Consider the following 20,075-nt stretch of genomic DNA (forward strand, 5'->3'; position numbering starts at 1 on the left):
TGGAGGGCAGAATAGGACAGAGGGAAATGTGGCTAGTCTTTCACAACATAACTGTTATGGATGTGTTTTCATGGCTACACATATATGGCCTGTGTTGAATTGTTTTCTTTCTCAATGAGGGTGGGTTGGGAGGGAGGAAGGAAGAAAATATGGAATTCAAAGATTTAATAATGAATGTAAAAAATTGTTTTTGCATGCAACTGGGAAATAATATGTACAAGCAATGGGGTACAGAAATCTATTTTGCCTACAGGAAAATGGAGGGGAAGGGAATGGAAGAAGGGGGGAGTAATACAAGGGAGGACAACTTGGAGGAAGGCGTGGATGGGTTGCATGCTGTCCTGGTGTGAGGGGTGGGGCGAGATGGTGAGAACATTTTGAATTCAAATTCTTGTGCCAGTGAATGTTGAAAACTGAAAAATAAATTTTATGTATATATATGTATATATAGATATATATATATAAATACATATAGATACATATATATACATATATCTCTATCTCTATCTATCTACCTATCTGTCTATCTATCTATCTATCTATCTATCTATCTATCTATCTATCTATCTATCTACTTATAAATGTATCATTCAAATTCAGGTCTTCTGACTCAAAAGACATTGTTTTTTCACTGTAACATATCTTCCTTATGTCTTTACCAGGATTCTGATGTTCTCCATATCCCATGTATATTTTCTCTTTCTGTTTCTGCTTCCATTGATCATCATCCAAATACACTCTTTTTTATTTCTTTCTGGTTCCTGAATGTTTCATTTCCATCAGTCTTACTTTCTTCCTTGCCTCAGTTTCTTCTTCTGTAACAGAAAAATAACTTCATATTCCATGATTGAAGAAAACTTAGTAATTGAACAAAGAGTTTGCTGGTAGATTTGAATTGGATAGTTCCCCTATCTCTCTCGCAAAACATGTAAGTTCCTTTAAGTTTATGCTCTAATGACAGATATGTGGGGAAGAGCCAACTCACTAAACCTAAGCATAGGACCTTAATGAGGTTCTTTCAGATGTGGTAATTTTAGAAACAGGATATTTTCCAGATTTCCTGGAATATACTATTCACTCCAATCTTCTCTTTCTTGAAGCTTCCCTCCTGTGGCCACCAGCTTCAGATACTCTAAATTTCCCTTAACCCTGAAAGAGGGTCTTCTTTTAGACCTCTTAAGTACCTTCAGCATTCTTGCATTGAACATCTGATATAAAATTCCAAACTATATGCTCCTGACTCTGACCTTAATTATTAGAAATGCCAGAATGGGACCCCATCACTTTGGGACAGCAGCAATAGAAATAGAACCCTGAATGAATTTTATTCCCACTTTGATTAACATAATGGGTTCTATGAACAAATTGGCTGTAATAGCAAATTCCAAATATCCGAAATTTGGCTTTAGTTTTTATTGTGTTCCTGGATTACAGTTTACTTCTGGAAGGGGTATCCTTTCCTAATTAACTTTCCTTTTCATTTCCTCTAAAGGCTCAAGGTGGCGTTGCTTGGTAAGTGTTTATTAATACATATGTATATATGTATGCATATATGTATGTATTTCTATTCCACCTTATTCACTTATTAATTCCCTCTTCCCTGTTGAAACTGTATTTTCTATGTGGCAGTTGCGGCCATGCATCAGAAACAGCAGGTGGTGCCAGATGCCAGATGGAATGGGAAGCCACTACCCCAGTGAGAGAGAGAGAGAGAGAGAGAGAGAGAGAGAGAGAGAGAGAGAGAGAGAGAGAGAGAGAGAGAGAGAGAGAGCTAGCTGTGTGCTTATTGCAGGCAGGAGCTACTCTACTCTCTGCTCCCAGCTTACTGTTAGTAGCTCTTGGATTCAGGCTGCTACGCCCAGGAGCCCTGTCCCTTCAGCACCATCAGCCTGAAGCTCTTGATCGAGGGAAAACCAGCCCTGCTCTTCAGATTGGCCTGAATCTGGCCTGACCCTTCAAGCGTGGTTTGCAGTAAGTACAAGGGTTTACTTTGTTCCATCCCCCCCATCCCACCCTACCCCACCCTCTTTCATTGTGACACCCCTGTTTTTTTTTCTCACTAACAGGACTGATAAGTGAAATCAGGTCATGCTAAGCTTCATTGTGGTCCTAAATGGAGGGTTCTTTCTTTGACTCAGAGCAAGCTAGAGGGGAGGAAATGCAGGGCATCTATTAGTTATTGTGCAGTTTGATATTAAAAACATATATAGTTATACTATGTTGTAGTAAATTCAAGGCTATTATGTTGACTGAATCAAAGAACCAGGTAATAATGATAAGAATACTGAAAAAATGTAGGTTATGAATATATATTGATGAAAATGTGCATATGCCTTTATGAATCAATACATGGACACATGTACTTGCAAACAATGCATGACTTACTAGAAGGTTTGCTGAAGAGAACCTGTAAACAAAAATAGCAATTCAAATAGTAAGGTGAAATTTATCATACTGCATGATGCTCGAGAGTATTATGACTTTGTTCTGTTTTCTGGTTATGTCTTTTTAATATGAACAATTTTTATTTTTCAGCTAATATTTTGCACATATTTTAGAACCATATTTTTGGTTTTCCCCAGACTGTGACTGTTCAATCCTATGAGCATTAGGGCAAGGAAAACATGTTAATTGAGTCTAGTTGTACAACTGGAATAGTATATGGAAACCTAATAAAGGTGTTCCCAAAGGATCACTGAATGCTCTGAAGAATTATGTCACAGCCTCAAAAGACCAGGGTTCAAATCCAAGCTCTGATACTAGCTGAGTGATCCTAGTAAAGTCACTGTACCTTACCAAGACTCAGATCCTTCCTCTGTAAAGTGGGGATAATAATACCTGCATGGTTTATTTACCTTACAGAGTTGTGGGAAAAGAGCTCTGTCATCTTTTAAGCTCAATAGAAATGTAAGCTATGATTTGTGAGCTTTGATGATAATGTCAGGCAAAATGGAGCTGTTTAGGAAGGAACTATTTCCATGACTGTAATCTATTTTTTCCTGCTTTCTCCTTCTGTTGTCACCTTACTCATTTGGACTGTTTCAGATCTGGGAAGTGAGGCTCAAGAATGGTGAAGCTGGGGAGTAATTTGAGTGACAAGAACAGCAAACAACCTTCTGGTGAGGACGGCTTTCAGACTGTTCCTTTGATAACACCCTTGGAAGTAAATCACCTGCAGTTTCCTGCTCCAGAAAAGGTAACACTAATCATCTCCCCTATTCTCCCAGAAGTCAAAAGGATTCTTTTCTTACAGAATTTGTTCACCTGTCTTACGGTGTCCCCTGTATCATATCAATGAGATAAAAATGAATTTTTAAAAAATTTTTTAGGGGGGGTTAGCATAGTAAATAAATACATGGGACCATAGCTTTAGAGCTAGAAAGGACCTCAAACAGTATATAATCCAACAACACCATTTTGTGTATACTTAAATTGCACCTATAAACTTTAAGTGACTTGTCCAGGTTACACAGGAGATCAGGAATTGGATCCATCTCTTCTAAAATTCAAATCTAGCTCTCTTTCCACCCATTTCAGAGCACCTCTGTGGAGTTGGAACAAACATTGAGTATTATAGAAGAAAGGGACTTTATAATGTAGAATATAGATGGAAATAGCCTAAGGGACCTGGGAGATCATGGTCTATTCAAAGGGACTCTGAATGTAGAGTGTCAGAGCTTTAAGGGGCTGTGGGGATTAATTGCTTCATTTTATAGATGAGGAATCTAAGGCTTGGAGAGGGGGGACAAAGTTGAGACTCTAATGTTAGATTCAGAATGGACTTGAAGAGCAATTGTTTGGTTCAAACTTCCAATTTCACAGAGTCAAGCTGAAGCCAAAAGAAGGGAACTAAATTGGCCAACATCACATATACATTTCTGAATGTTGTAGAGAGGAAGAGTGCAGCTAACTTTAAGACATGGGTTTAGTCATAGGGAAGGTTTCAGGTACATCTAATGGAGTATCAATCGAAAGAAGGTGGAAGCTATTGTAGAGGAGACACAGATGCTTACTAATCCTGCATCCAGGGTGAGGTTTGTCAGATCCACAAAAGGGAGGTGGACAACTTTTTAAATTTATGGCATGTTTGGAATTTTTTAGTTGGATTTTTAATATGCATTTGGTTAAAATGTCTTGAATACCTTGAAAGAAAACAGTGGAATCCTCTACAGGAAAGGTAAAAATGGAACATTCTACCTATTTTTTCATCAGTAAATTTGAGGGAACAATGATAATTTTAGCCAATCACTTTGTTAAGTGGAATCTGAGAGTGATCTGAAGTGCATTGGATGACTTTATTAATGTAAAATATCTTTCGTGGTAGCAAAAATGGTTAGTCACCAAAGGCCACTGAGAAATTCATGGTTCTTTTCCTCAGAAACAGCATGGGTTCTAGTCCCAGCTCTACTCCTAACTGGATCTTTCACTTCCTAGGATCATAGATCATAGGATCATGGATTTAGAGCAGTAAAGGGCCTTAGAGGCCGTCAAATCTGGTCCTCTCATTTTACAGGTAAGGAAACTGAGGCACAGACACATTAAGTGACTTGCCTAGGGTTACATGACTAATAAAGGTCTGAGGTGGGATTTGAATTCAGGTCTTCCTGATTCCAAGTTTGATACCATATTCATTACTCTTGCTACCAAAGACTTCAGTCTCTGAGCCTCTGTTTTTTCATCTGTCAAATGAAGCTGTCTTGAATTAGAACTAGATGAGCTCTAAAGTCCCTTCATGCTCCACCAGTCTGTTTTCCATGGTGGTCCAACCTTTCCAGATCAAGCATTTTGCTCTGTAAGGTCCAAGCCATTTCAAAGAATCTATTCTAAGGTCTCTTCCAGGATGGATGTTTTTGTTGTGCATTCTAAGTCCCTTTCTAACTCTAACATTCTGTGCTCTGTGTTTCTTAAGTCCCTTTTAGTTCTATGCTGTGTTTTTATTTTTTAAGGTATATTCCACATTTAACATTGAGGAATCTATGATCATGACTTCCTGTAACCATAAGATTTTAAATTATGAAAAGTAAGAGAAAAAATACCTGAAAGAACTCAGCTTTCCTCTTCATGTAAGGGAATGTATATTGCCTGGGAACTGAGGGGAGGAAAGCCTGCTCCAGGCTTTGTCAGGCTTCACATGGAATCTTTCTCCCAAGGCATCAGTCTACTCATGGTTCTTGTATTCACATATCTCTATAAGAAAAACAGAAAAGAGATGGTAAGGTAGTAGTATTCTTGCTCCATCCTCAAGATAAATCCCAATTCCCTGCTGTAATTCCCAGGGAACAGAGTGGCTATAGGGACATCCATGCTCTTGAGTAGGCTCTTGCTCATAAAGGCTGTGATTTTTTTCCTGATCTCCCTGTAAACCTTAAGGGAGTTTAGGTCCCCTATTCCGCCCTACCCCAGTTTCTAGCTCATGGGGTTAGACATTGAGGTTGATGGTGTATTTTGTTAACAACATAGCCCATCTGGGGATGGACAGAGCTATTTTTTTCATGTTGTCTTCTATGGTCATGGTGTTAGAACCAACCTGACCAAAGGATTTGGTTTATTCCATTTTACTTCTGCAGCCCTTGTTCGTGTATTAAGAGGCAGAAGCCAGTCACCAAATCACCAGCCTTATAGGGTCTCTAGAACTAGAGGGATCCTCTGTCCAACTCCCTCATTTTAAGGTAGCTCTTACTTAGAGCCTTACTAAGGTAGGCTAACAAAGCTTCAAAAATTGGACCTCCTGAATTTTTAATCAAACCACTTCTGCCAATTTATGTAGTTGTGCTTCCACTAATATTCATCACTCCTGAATTTTGCATATGCAATATTAATAATTATACAGTTCACATGTTTTACACTTGGAAGTTTTCAAAGCAAGTTTATACCCATTAATTCATTTGAGTGTCACTATACCTTGTGAGAGGGAGGGGCAGGGATTTTATTCCCATTTTCTATGAAAAAACTAAGGTTCAGTAAGTGTGAAATCACTTGCCTTAGATCACATACTTATTAACTTGAGGAGCCTGAACTGAGAGTCAGGTCTTTTAACTTTGCATTCACTGCTCTTTCTCCAACTTCATCTTGCCTCTTCTAAGTTACCACAATACTGTAGCATTTCCACTAGGAATTTAGAGTGGGATCTTGGCATCTAGTTCAATCCTGTTTTACAGATGAAGAAACTGAAGTCTACGGAGGGGAAATGACTTGATGATCACTTCTAGAACATGTAGCTAGTAAGTGATAGAGCCAATATTTAAACTTAGTTCCTCTGACTTCATGTCCTGAGCACTGTACTACTCTGTCTCTACATTGGTTTAGCTGATAACTTTAAAAATATAAGAAAATTATAATGAACAGTCCTTTAATTAAGATGAAACAAGATTACATTTCTAAGTGACTCAGTCCTTCATGTGAACTCAGGAACTAGATAGAAAGGACTTTGCTAAGTCATCTTTCTGACTGCTGTAATTTAAGCTCTCATTCAAATCATCTTTAAAACAAAAATTAAGCCCATGAGCATTTGTCAAAGTGAGTTATTTTTATTTTAGAAGGAAAATACATGCCATAACTCTTTTGGGCAATTAATTTACCCTGCTTGTTGTGACCTTCCTGAGAAGAATCATAGCAAAATTTTATTAGAGAGAAAAATAGAAGTTCATTTGTCCACGAGAGAAATTAGTGTCATCTTGACTTTATAGCTCTCCTTAGGTCTTGGTGCAGTTGCTAGCTTCTCTCTTGGCCAACTTGCCCTTTCCCTGCCACAACCTCAATAGTAGGGAAATGAGAGAGATGCTTGGGACACCTTGAATTTGGTCCTTGTGCTTCAGGGATTAAAATTATTAGCCCTGTTTTAAAGGTAGGGAAATTGAGTTACCAAACAGGTAAGTGTTTTGTTCTAGGTAGATCATGGGAGTGAGTTCACAGCAGAATTAGATGTCTGATCTCCCTACATTTGGTGCCTTTAATTTATTTACCAAGTACTACCAATCCCTGCAGTCCAGTTAGGTAGATTGGGGATGTATAATTAAGCTGGAGTAGAGTGTGTGTGTGTGTGTGTGTGTGTGTGTGTGTGTGTGTGTGTGTGTGTGTGTGTGTGTGTGTGTAGGATAGTAATTTGAGATAAGCTTGTGAATCCCTATTTTTCCTTTTAAGCCTGACTCAAATACCACCTCTTCCATAATATATTTCTGACCACCCTAGTCCTCAGATGTCATATAGCACCATATCTACACCTAACTAGTGCACTTATGCAATATTGTGTATTACACATATCATCCTTCTATCAGATTTTGCTCCAGGATTAGGTCTTATCCACACTTCGTATCTTTTCAGATCTTAACAAAGTTAAGATCACAGTTCAGCACTCAGGAAGCAGTAACATTTGATGAACTGAACTGAATTAAATGTAGTTTCTTCTAGAAGCATGTGCCCAACATTTATTTGGTCCCTACTTTGTAAAAGGCACTGTCATAGGTTCTGAGGAAACAAAGAAAATTTTATATAAGTTGTGTCCTGAAAGGACTTACCATCTGAGGGGAAGGATAAGAGCAGAAAGATAAATAAACAGATAACTGGAACCCAAAGGTGATTAAGATAAATCTAGAGAAGAGTCAGGCAAAGAAGCTAGAAATATTTTGAAGTGGAAAAAATAACTTTCACCTTGAGGAAGGTGGTGGTAAGAGAGGATGGGAAAGCTATTTGGGAGAGGTGTCATCTGACTTGGGCATTGAAGGAAATGAGAAACTTCAGCAGACAGGGGTGGTAGGGAAAGGGTTGGAAGAAAAGTATTCTTGGCATTGGACATAACAAAGGTCTAACACTGGAGATTAGAGAAAGCAAAATAAGAATACAAAATAGGATGGTTTAGTTGGAATATAAAATATGTAAGAAGTGTAAGATGCAGTTATACAGGTAGTTTGGAACCAGATTATAGAGACACTTGAATACTAGGATCATGAGTTTATATTTTATTTGTTAGGAAAAGGGGAGGCTCTAAAGTTTTTTGGATAGATCAGTGATATAATTAAGACACTGCATTGAGAAAATTATTAAGCCACTTGTATGGAAGATAGATTGGAGATGATAAGAGAGTAAAGAGATAGGAATGTCAGTTAAGGGGCAATAGTCTAGGTGAGGAGGAGGTTCTGAATTGGGATGCTGGTCATGGCAATAGAGCGGAGGGTTGCCTTCCCCACAAAGTCAGCATTACTGATCAATGAAATAGAAATATTTGCATATGTGTGTATGTATAGCTGCACTAAAATTTCTGCGATTGCTGAAGATAGTTTCAAAGTCAATGAAAGACTTTTGAACTATTTACTATTGGGGACTCTGCATTTACCTCAGGGCCTACTCTCTATCTCTCTCCAAGCCCCTTTCCACTTTACACATGTGTGCACATACATGCATACATGTGCACATGCACGCACACACAGACAAACAACCTTGGTAGTTAAAACCGTTGTAAAAGCAATAACATGATTTTTTGTTTTAAATTGACTTATTGAGTTAAAGTCCTGAACTTGAGAAGAAGTGTATTTGTGCAGTTGTTTGTTATCAGTTCCCAAAACTTACTGACTTTTTGCACGTAAAGGAGCAGTGAGAACTCAAGCTCTGTAGAAGAGTCTAGAAATCTAGAGAAACATTCCTTCCCTCCCTCCCTCTCCCTCCCTCTTTCCCTCCCTCCCTCCCTCCCTCCCTCTCCCTTCCTTCCTTCCTCCCTTCGTCCCTCCCTTCCTTCCTTCCTTCCTTCCTTCCTTCCTTCCTTCCTTCCTTCCTTCCTTCCTTCCTTCCTTCCTTCCTTCCTTCCTTCCTTCCTTCCTTCCTTCCTCTCCCTCCCTCCATTATTAAATTTGGCTCTCTTCTCTAGTCTAATCTCAACCAATCTGTATCCTAAACTGAGCTTACCCCTATCTCGCAACCCTGCCCCCACTCTCAAGGACAATTCACAGGAACTTATTCCAGCACTTTACTGTTTTCATCTCATAAACTTATACAAAGGTTCCCTCTGAGGAGTCATGTGGTGTGTAATAGAAAGCACAATGGCCTTGGAATTACAGAATTTTAGAGTTCAAAGGAATCTTAGAAGCCATCTAGTTCAACCTATACCCCCAAAGAATCCTTACTTCAGCATATGTGACATGTAGACATTCATCCTTTAATTAAAAACCTCTAATGAAGGTCTAGTGCAGACCAATACTTTCTGACACCACCTATTCCAATTTAGGAGGATTTTGGTTACATCAAATTTAAATAATCTCTTTGCAATTTTAACACAGCTTTGAATTTCTGCTTCAGAAAGGTATTTCCAAAATGGAGCCAGAATTGATTGTTCTTTTCAATCTTATTCTTTTTTTGGGAGCTAGCGGGTTGTCCTCTGGTGTTTTCTACTACATTAATAATAATAAATTATTAATTATGTCTAAATAATAATAGTAATGACTACTTCCCACTGATAAATATCCTTAGGGTACAGTATGTAGTAGACACTTAATAAGTGCTTATAGGTTACTCTTTCATTTTCTTGGATATTCTTGGACACTTTTACATCAAAGCATTTTACACACAGTCCCTGTTTGATTAATCTTTGTGACACCCTTGTCCTTTGGGGGCCAAACAGAATAAATCTAATTCATCTTTTATACGATAGATTTTCACATACTTGAAATCAGCCATCAGTTTGCCCCTGAGTCTTTTCTATTCCAAGTTAATCAGCCCCATTTCCTAAGTCAGGAGACCTGTCTATATTTGAGTTCCAGTTATATCACTGATTTGTGAAATGAGTCAAGTACCTTCATGTTTCTTGGTCTCAGTTTCCTCATTTGTAAAATGATCAGGTAGAACTATAGCTGTCAGAGGTCCTTTCCATCTAGTGGTTATTCAGATTGTCTCTGAACACCTGGGATTTGGGTTTCTCTCTTCAGTTCTAATGATGTCTTTGCTGTATTATCTCAGACAAATTACTCAGCTTTTGTGAACATTTTTCTGCCCTACAAAATAGGGACAATAATTCTTGGAATAACTGTCTTACAGAGGTATTATAGGAGAATCACATTGTAAATCTTAAAGTACTATGGAAATGAGGCATGTAAGTGGTAAGTGGAGTTACTGAGGGCAGGGAGTGTCTGTCTCATAGTAACCTTTTTCTAGGATAGTCTTAACAATTTAGAGAAATCTTAGTAAAGTCAGATATTCTAATTGTGTTTCAGTGTTTTCTGTTTTCTACTACCCTAGAAAATATTGCTACAGAAAACTTAAAGGATCATAGGATCTTGAACTGGAAGGGGTCTTAGAGCTCCTCTAATTCAACATTTTCATTTTAGAATTGAGGTAACTGAGACCCTGAGATTAAGTGACTTTCCCAAGGTCACATAGCTGGTAAATGGCAGAGCCAGTATTCACATAGATTGTTTCTTTGATTCTTAATCCACAGTTTTGGAAGGAGAATGTTTTTATCTTACATGTGAGAAACCAGAGGAGATTCAGAGAATCTACCTGGGTCAGCTTTTCATAGTAATCCATCTCAACACTTCAGGATCGAACCTTAGAGCTTCAGCTTACTAAAAAGAGAATCCTTCCTCAGCATTTCCACATTTTATTTATCTCAGCTGCCAGTCCTGAGACTTCTTACACTGAAGATCTCTCTATTATTAATAATTCTTGGAAGTAATATTTTAAATTTTTATGATCTGCACTTTGCACAGACTGAACTGCAATGTATTATATGAACTTCTCTCTAGAAGCCTAGAGTTACATCAGGGCAGTGTGGTCTTTTCAGAATGAATAATTTACAGCATTTTCACAATGCCAATTATGTCAAATCCTATTACTTATTTCTTTAGGGACACTGTTCATGTAAATATGAAGAGAAAATCCTGAGAAAGCCCCCAAGTATGGGGGCTTTCTCAGAATTTTCTCTTCAGTGGAGATAATTTATCCAGCACCACTTACAGTACACCAACACACACACACACACACACACACACACACACACACACACTTGCTTAATTGTTTCAGTCATGTTCAATTCTTCATGACCCCATTTGGAGTTTTCTTGGCAAAGACACTGAAGTGCTTTGCCATTTCCTTCTCCATTTTCCTTCTCTCATTTTACAGATAAGGATACTGAGGCAAACAGGATTAAGTGACTTGCCCAGGGTCACACAGCTAGTTAAGTGTCTGTGGTCAGATTTGAACTCATGAAGATGAGTCTTCCTGATTCCAGGTCTGGTGCCTCCTAGCTAGCCCTATATACATACATACATACATACATACATACATACATACATACATACATATACACACATAAAATTATACTTTTGTCTTAAATATTTCTCTAAACCAAAGAAGCTAGTTAGTGTACTATGAAAAACAATGGATTTGTGAAACAACATGGGTTTGCATCCTGACCCTATTAGGATAACTAATTTTCCCTTTCTGGGACTCAGTTTTCTCATATGTAAAATGAGTAGTTTTGATTTTGAAGGTCTCTTCTAACTCTAAGATTTTATGAAGCTATGAAATCCTATGATTCACAATTACTTGGTTTCAATTTCTGTCTTCAGAAGGGCATTTCTAGAAATGGGTCCAGAATAGACTGTTTCTCTTTAATCTTATCCCTTGTTTTTTTTTTTCATTTTGTTTTGTTTGTTTGTTTGTTTTTTTTTAGGAACTAGCAGGTTACTCCCTGGAGTTTACTTTCACATTGATAATGACAACTTCCCATTGATTATGTATCCTCAGGGCCTAGAACATAAGTACTTAATAAATTTTATTGGTTATTCATTAATTTTCTTGAATATTCTTACATCAGAGTACTTTTACATATAGCACCTGCTTAATTAATCTTCATGGCATCTGTGTACAGCTCCCTCTAGAAGTGAGGAACCATGATCTTTCTGCTTTTATAGAAATGAAAAACTGAGTAACAAAGCAACTTAGAATATTTCTATAATTCTTAAAACTGAAGGAGGCCTCAGAGATCATCTAATACAGTACCTTCATTTCACAGCTTTGCTGCCGTGACCACTGTGGTCAGCTCCACCCAGATAGTCCCACAGACATCCCTAAGTTCTTTAACCTAGATGTTCACAGAGAAGCAGGGGCAGGAAGGATGTGAAGCTGGGAAACTTCCCACCCCTTAACTAATACCTTTTCTGAGAATTTACTCTCTAGCACATGAGGAAAGAAACAGACCCAGTGAAATTTCCAAGTCTGTTCAGCATGTTCCTCTAGCACTTTCCTTAAAGGCAATGAAGCCTTGTGTTGTGGTCTGAGCCCTAAATTAGGAACCTGGTGACTCCAATATATCACTTCCCTTCAACCTTCAGTTTTCTCATCTGTGAAAAGAAGGTGAATGAAAAAATCACTCCCATCTCTGTCTTCCAGCTCTAGTTTCTACATATGCCATGGAGAGAACAGTGGACTTGAGAATCAGAAATCTGGGTTCAAATTCAGGTTCTGAATTTCTTGTCCTGGTGACCAAGATACATCAGTTTCTCTGAGCCTCTTTGTAAAGTGGAGATAATATTCGTATTACCTGCCTCACAAGGTTGTTATAAGGAAGGTACTTTGAGTGCTTCATGTCCATTATCTCATTTGATCCTTATAGCAATCTTTTGAGGTGGTATGTAGTCATTCACTACCATGAATGTTCTGAGGTATTTGGATATGATGATTTCTATGACCCCATTCTAACTCTGAAGCCTACAGGTATTATGTTCATTCTTTTGGGAGTGAAGCAGGGACAAGATCTGTGATTTAATTAGTGTAGGAAAGTCCTGGGAGGGAACTGATACTATTACTGTGAGTAAGTCCTCTTTGGTCTCAGGGTTGGTGAGGGAGCCTCCTTTTAAAATATCTTACCCTAAACTTGGCATCAGTTTGAATCTTGGGTCTTACGGTTACTAGTTGTATGAACTTGGTCAAATCATTTAACATCTCCTTGCATCAGTCTCCTCCTCTGTAAAATGAGAGCATTAGACTAGATCATCTCAAGGGTTCCTTCTGATTTTACATTTCTATCACTCTTTCTGAAGTGCAAAACTCACTGGTTGGGGATCAAGGAGAACTGGGTTTGAATTCTATGTCTCAAGATGCCTGACTTTGGATAAGTCATTTCTTCTCTTACAGGACCTTCTTCTTTGGCAAAATAAGAATAACAGTGCATATACTTTCACCTTTCTAGGGTTATTTTGAGGAAAACATTTTGTAAATCTTAGAGCTATCTATAGCAATTTGAGCAATAATTACCACTATTCTGGTCCTGATACTTATTATGGAACCTTAGGCAAATCCTTTCCATCTTTTAGGACTTAGTTTCTCTAACTTTATCTCATCTCATCCTTCTTGTCCTATTGGGCTCATGCCTTGTTGTGAGGCAAGAAAAATAAGATCTTTTGCTGTTTTTGTTTTAGCATAATCAAGTGTCTCTGAATCTTGCTTTTATCAATCAGGAGTCTTTCCTAGGAGTAAAATACAGAAGCAAGAGTTTCTTTAACTAGAAACAGTATATGTATTTGTACTGTTAATTATTTTAATGTGATTAAAGATCTTTCCCATCCATTAATGGATCTGCCCATTAAAAGGAATTTGATTAGGGAAGATTTGTGGGAAGTCCCAAGCCTTTTGTTATTGAATCACTGGGTCAGAAGATTGTGCCCTCTGGCTCTAAAAAGTGTATAAATACTCTGAGGGTGAGGTTTTACTTTGGGGTTTAATTTTTGTAAGAAGGTTTGAATGCCAGATGAGGACTCTGGGAGGCCACTTTAGGAGCTGCTGCACTACCCCCAGCTTTGAAAACTCAGATGTCAGTACTTCCCTCTCTGGTAACTATAGTCAGATAGTCAGACTGTCTGTTGAATTCAGTCAGAGGAAGCCCAAAAATGTCTGTTGATCTTTGATTACTTTGGGGCTTACTGACTGGAAGTGTTTGTTTGACCAAATGAGGACTCTGGGAAGCTGCTAAAGGAGCCTCCCAGATTTGAAAACCCAGATGTGGGTATTTCTCTCTCTGGTAACCATGGTCAGACAGTAGGACCTGTTGAGTTATGGTCAGGCAGAGGAAGCCATATCTGTTGATCTTTGATTTCTCTGTATTTTCTTTGAAGTTCAGGGTGCTGACTCCCCTGAACTAGGTGAATGATATATGTACTTGATTAAAGGAATGATACATGTGCTTGATTAAAGTGATTTTTAACCCCTCAAAAGTTGCTTTTCCTTTTATGAATGCAGATCAAAGAACTTGTGATAGCAGGCTCCCCTGTGTATGTTAGGGTGCTTACAGTTATACTTGTCAAATTCTAGCCCTGGGTATCCACCATCATTTACTTTCTCTGTTCCTCTTCCACATGTGCCACTGAATGGTCTTTTCACTCAGAGATCATCAATTATGTGCATCTTCTTCTGTATTCCATTTAAAAATAACTCCTTGACATCCCTCATTTTTTCTTCCTTTAGTCCAATGTACTTTGTATCTGTTTGCTACTAATATAGAATACAAACTCTTTCTCCTGGTTATTAAAATCCTTCAAAATTTGCCTCTGGTCTGTCTTTCTAGATTAATTTCACGTTATTCACCCTGCACTTGAGCACAGAGGAGAAATAGATAATGTCTCTAACTTCTAACCATCTCCCCTTCTTTCACATCTTGGGGCAAAGCAGACTCCTTACGTGTGGTAGCTCTTCAGATAGAAACTTTCTCTTTTCTAGAATATCATCTCCAGTTCTTACAACTATTCCCTATGGTATATTCTGTAGCCATCTTATCATTCTGGTCAACATTCTCTCAATGTTGTCCAGGTTGTCTATAAATGTTCTTAAAATGTGGTATTCAGATTTGACAGAGTGCTATAAATGTGGTCATGTCAGGGCTGGAGATGGCAGGATTATCAAAAAGCAATGAGACATTGAATAAAACCCTTCCCTCCATGTACCTTAGGAGAATGAACTAGAACAGTGACTAGTAATTACTTAGTCCAGTGCTCTTCTAGATCACACTGCCTGTTGAATGATTGCTTCATAGAAACCCATGGCAGAGCAGTGAAATGACAGGCCTTAGCCTCCTTATTCTTCAATTTCCTTACCTTTCAGAATGTACAATTCATTTTACCACCCACAGACACGATAAGACCTAAAACCTCACCATTACCCAAATATATGTATGCCAGCTTTGTGATCTGGAACTTTGAAGTGATTTGCTATGATTATAATTTTCCTGTCTTCCACTTCCCAATTCCTCCTAAACTTTTTTTTATTTCTTCATACTACAACCTCTAGTCCCTTTCTCCTCTCCTGTTCTCTTGGTCTGACACCTTTGATCTTGTTGCATTTTGCTATAAGGGTCTTGACCTAATAGCTAATCATTTAAACTATATACTTACTTCTACCCTTGCATCTCTTGCCCCTTCCTCAATTCATACCCTGCCAATTCTGTCCTAGGTTATCCCACCACTTGCCTTTTACATTCTTATTCATGTCCTGATGACAGAAGTTAACCAACTATGTCAACTAGTTTCAATACAGATTCTTGTTATCCAGTCTTAGATGAGCCCCCATGACAATCTCTTATTTTTTTCTACTTTGGTCACTGCAAAGACTTCCTAATGTTCCCTTTCCTGAAGCCATCTCATACCCCTGTTTGCTATTTTTTCCCACTTCTTACTAACTCTTAGTCTCCTACTTGACTGAGAAAATTAAGGTAATTGATTATGACCTGCCTTTGTTTCCTCTACTTCATACCTTATAACCTTTCTGTACCTTCACCCATCCTCTCTTCCTTTGCTTATGTATATGATGAGGAGGGAGCCCTTTTCCTTGGCAAGGCTAATTCCTTTGCTTGTATCCTTAATCTCATCCTGGCCCCTCTCCTCCAGCAATTTGTGCCTCTCTCATCTATCTCTTCAAACTTTTTTTATTTGCTGACTTCTTCCTCACAGCCTGTAAACATGCTTAACTCTCCATTATCCTTAAAAAACAAATACCTCCCCCCCCAAAAAAAACCAAAACAAAACAAAACAAAAACAAACCTTTACTTTATTCCACAGTGTAATCGAGCTATTGTCCTAACTCTTCTTTCCCATTCATGGCCAAACTAAAAATGAGTCATGTATACTCACTGTCTCTGTTTTCTCACTACTGTCTCTTTTCCCAGTGCTTTATAATCTGGCTTGACACCCAATGCTATGTGAAACTGCACTATTAAAAATGACCAATAATCCCTTAACTGTTTAACCCAATGATCTTTCATTAGTTCTTATTCTCCTTTTATCTCTATGCAGCTGTTGATGCTGTTGCCCATTCCCACCACCTACTCTTTATGTTTTCTTTGATTCTGTGATACTGCTCTCTCCTGGTACTCCCAGGACTTCTCTTCTCTTTCTAATCTTTCCCTTAATGACTTCAGATACTATCATGGATTTAAGTTATCTTCTTTACACAGATAACTCTTTTTTGTTCTTTGTAAAAGGGCTGGCTGTCTGGAGAAAGGAGTGGGAGGGAGGGAGGAATGGGACACAAAGATGATAGAAAACCAAAAGATAGAGGTAAATTTTTATTTTTGTTTTTCCATAGAGGATCCTTTTTTATTTAAATTTATTTATTTTTAGTTTTCAATATTCACTTCCACAAAATATTGAATTTCAAATTTTCTCCCCATCTTCTCCCTCTCTGCATCCCAGGGCAGTGTGTATTCTGATTACCCCTTCCTCCAATCTATCCTCCCTCCTATCACCCTCCCCTCCAATCCCCTTCCCTTCTATTTTCTTGTAGGCAATATAGATTTCTATACTCCATTGCTTATATATCTTATTTCTTGGTTGTCTGTAAAAACAATTTTTAACATTCATTTTTAAAGCTTTGAGTTTCACATTCTCTTTCTTCCCCTCTTCCCATCCTCCTCTCATTAGAGATAAATAGTTAAAAGAAAAGTGTGAAATCCATGAAGACAGGAATTACTTTGTTTTATGTATTATATTTTAAACCCTTGGCATAGTATCATGTATGCAGTTAGCATTTAATATATGTATATTTGAATTAATTTGATTTAAAACATTACTTTCACACATACATATATATATGTGTGTATGTATATATACATATATATATGCATATATATATATATGTATGTATATACCTTCAGTGTATTTTCTGCTTTATACCCTCTTGAAGTCAACGGAGTAGTATAGTAGTTGGAGCACTAGGCCTGGCATCAGGAAGACCTGAGTTCAAATTTGGCCTCAGATACTTTCTAGCTCTGTGACCTTAGGCAAAGTAAGTCATTTAACCTCTCTTTACCTCAGTGTCTTTAGCTTTAAAAAGGGAATAACAGTACTTACTTCATAGGGATATTTTGAGGAAAGTTCTTTCTCAGTACTGAAGTGCCATATACAAGAAAGCAGTTATTACTATTAATAACTTTATGACATTAGCCAAATAATTTCCCTTCTCTGAATCTCAGTTTCTTCATCCTTGAGTAGAAGAAGATGGATTATATGATCTCTAAGACACTTTTCCTTCTCTGATATTCCAAGATCAGATCAATGACATCACCTTTTTATCTATTCTAACTGACTTTTCATTCTTTCCATCGAACAATGTAAGTGAGCTTTTGTTGTCTGTTTTGGTCAAGTCTCCTCATCTGATATCATGTCTAACGGAAATTTCATTTTGTAGGAATTATTGGGTAATGTGATGATATACACCAAACTGATTCACAATGAAAAGAAACTATGCAAATGGAAGTTAATACTGAAGGCCACAGGAGAAATAGCAGAAGCAGTTAATATGATAGTGTATATTTGAGGCAGAAACAAACTGGTGCTGTTGAATGTAAGAATTAGTTTCTTAATATAGGAATGGATGCCACTGTGCAATATTTTCTCCAAATCTTTTTCTAGATGTTTGCTTTTTTTCTTTTGGAGTGTTTTTTTTTCTCTTCTGATACTGAAACCTCTCAACTGGATATCAGAATCTCAAAGCCACATGTATAGACAGGAATGGTAAAAATGCAGTGAGTGATGATAATAGAGCACAAACCAAAAGTAATTTATGGTTAGAAACAAGTAAGATTGTGAATCTTTACTTTTCTAATTTATACCCCTTCTCTGGCTTTACCAGTTAGGTGCAAAGAGAGAAATCATTTGTATACCTCAAAAATTTATATCTAGAATTTACATTAAGCATATGATTATAATCAGAAAAGGAGATAATAAGGTTATATGAAAAATATGGCAAACTGCTTATGTATGGTTGTGAAAGAGTCATATGGAACTGAAGGATTGAAGTAGTAGGATTTGTCTTTAACTTTCTCTCTAGCTCCCTAGTCTTCCACTCAGAACCATAGATATTCTCTCTTTGAATCTGTTTACTGTTAGGGCAGACCAAGCAACTGGCATCTGAGACTATCAGGAGAAGATCCTCAGGGCCATCTAGCAATACCATTTAGAGTTACTTCAACTCTTGCCTTTATTCTTTGGAAAACAAAACAAAACATAGAAATTAAATAAACACCATTTAACTAATCAATTGTCAAGAATTTATTAAGCATTTACTATGTGCCAGGCATTGTTCTAGGTAGTAGGGGTATAAGTACAAAGAATGAAACAATCCCCACTTGTAATGGGTGTAAGAATAATGGGTGTATCTGCCCAGAGGCCTGACCCTGTGAACTTAGGCAAGTTATGTAACTGTTCTATGCCTTGGTCTCTCTATAAACATATCAGAATTATTTAAGGTCCAGCATTCTATATGCTTACAACTTTGACATTTTAAGAGGCTGTGTATCTACAGGCTTGCCAGTTCTACATGATGACAAAATTGATGGACCTGTACTAGCCAGTTCTGCCTTGGGTATTCTGATGTGGCCAGTCCCAATCATATCTAGTTCCATTATTTCTTGTATCCCTGACTTATGCTCTTTCTATTGTACCATGCTCCTTCCCTTAATGTACTAAACACTGTCAATTCCCCTGTCACTTACTCTGTGTCGAATACCATACTAGTTAACTAGAGGTATGAAAATAAAGAAGGCCAGCACAGATAGAGGGAGAAAAGGAAAGTGAATATGAAAACAAGAAAATTAAAAGAAAGCAATCTCTGACCTCAGAAATTTTAAAGTTAATTTGTTTCCTTATCTAGACATGAGGGAAATAAAAACAAAAATGATACAGGAGATACAATGAATATTCTTGCTGCCATTATAAAAAAATAGAATATAAGCATACTTTCTAAAAGCATTTTGTAGGTGCTAATAGGCTGTTCTGCATAATTACTGACACTCTCTTTCCAAAGGGCATACAGGAAGGAGATTAGTTGCCAAGTTAAACTAGAAAGAATTACAGTTTATGTAATTTAAACAGGATTTCTCTCTAAACATCTTGCATTTTAAAAAAATTACTTTCAGCAAAAATGGGCTGTAACTAGTATCTTGTCTTCATTAAAGGCTGTTCTTTAGTACCTAAATATCAGCTACCTTCAGGATACGTGGTATACCTCACAAGTATACCCCTTCATAGAATATCAGCAATGGAAAAGACCTTTGAGGTAATCTGATCTAACTTTCTAATTTTGTGGACAGGGAAAATGGAATGTCAGAGTGGTTGAGTTTCTGTCACAAAGCTAATGAGTGGCAGACACAAATAGAGACAATGTTATTATACAGTGTTACGTTATAATCTGTAGATCCAAAACAAAGTACTGTGTGAGGTCTATGGGGAAGCTAATGACTAATTGGAAAACCAGGGAGGGCATCAATGAAGAGGTGACATTTGAATGGCCTACAAAGAATGAGTAAGAATTTGATGAGTGAAGGATGGAAACCAGGGGTCTGGGAAACAAAGAGAAGGCCTATTTTTCTAAAGCCTATAGCATATGGAGGGTAATACTGTGAGATAAAATTGAGAAGGAAGGCTAACAAACAGATCCTTGAATGCTGGAGAGTAGACTTCAGATTTGGGCATTAGGAACATTTATTTAGCAGCTATATAAAGGAAGGTTTGAAATGAGAAGAAAATGGAAGAATATAGGAAGGTAGGCCTGTTAGGAGCATATAGGCCTCACAAGATGCATTGTACAGACAAACAGGAGGGCCC

At 37.6% G+C, this 20,075-nt stretch overlaps 1 protein-coding gene across 2 annotated transcripts in view; it reads left to right on the plus strand.

Annotated features, from left to right (window-relative positions):
- The first annotated feature begins 1,741 nt into the window (after window positions 1-1,741).
- Window positions 1,742-20,075, plus strand: part of NSG2 (neuronal vesicle trafficking associated 2) — a 62,839-nt gene continuing 44,505 nt past the window's right edge. The window contains exons 1-2 of one of the 2 annotated variants that reach the window (XM_072630999.1): window positions 1,742-1,971; window positions 3,046-3,196. In XM_072630999.1, coding sequence (XP_072487100.1) covers window positions 3,068-3,196 — 129 coding nt within the window. In that variant the 5' untranslated portion in view covers window positions 1,742-1,971; window positions 3,046-3,067. Of the gene's footprint in view, window positions 1,972-2,181; window positions 2,267-3,045; window positions 3,197-20,075 lie in introns of those variants that run through there. The other variant, XM_072631000.1, reaches the window with a different exon arrangement.

The sequence above is a fragment of the Notamacropus eugenii genome, chromosome 1 (genome assembly GCF_028372415.1).
Source record: "Notamacropus eugenii isolate mMacEug1 chromosome 1, mMacEug1.pri_v2, whole genome shotgun sequence".
NCBI classification, from domain to species: Eukaryota; Metazoa; Chordata; class Mammalia; order Diprotodontia; family Macropodidae; genus Notamacropus; species Notamacropus eugenii.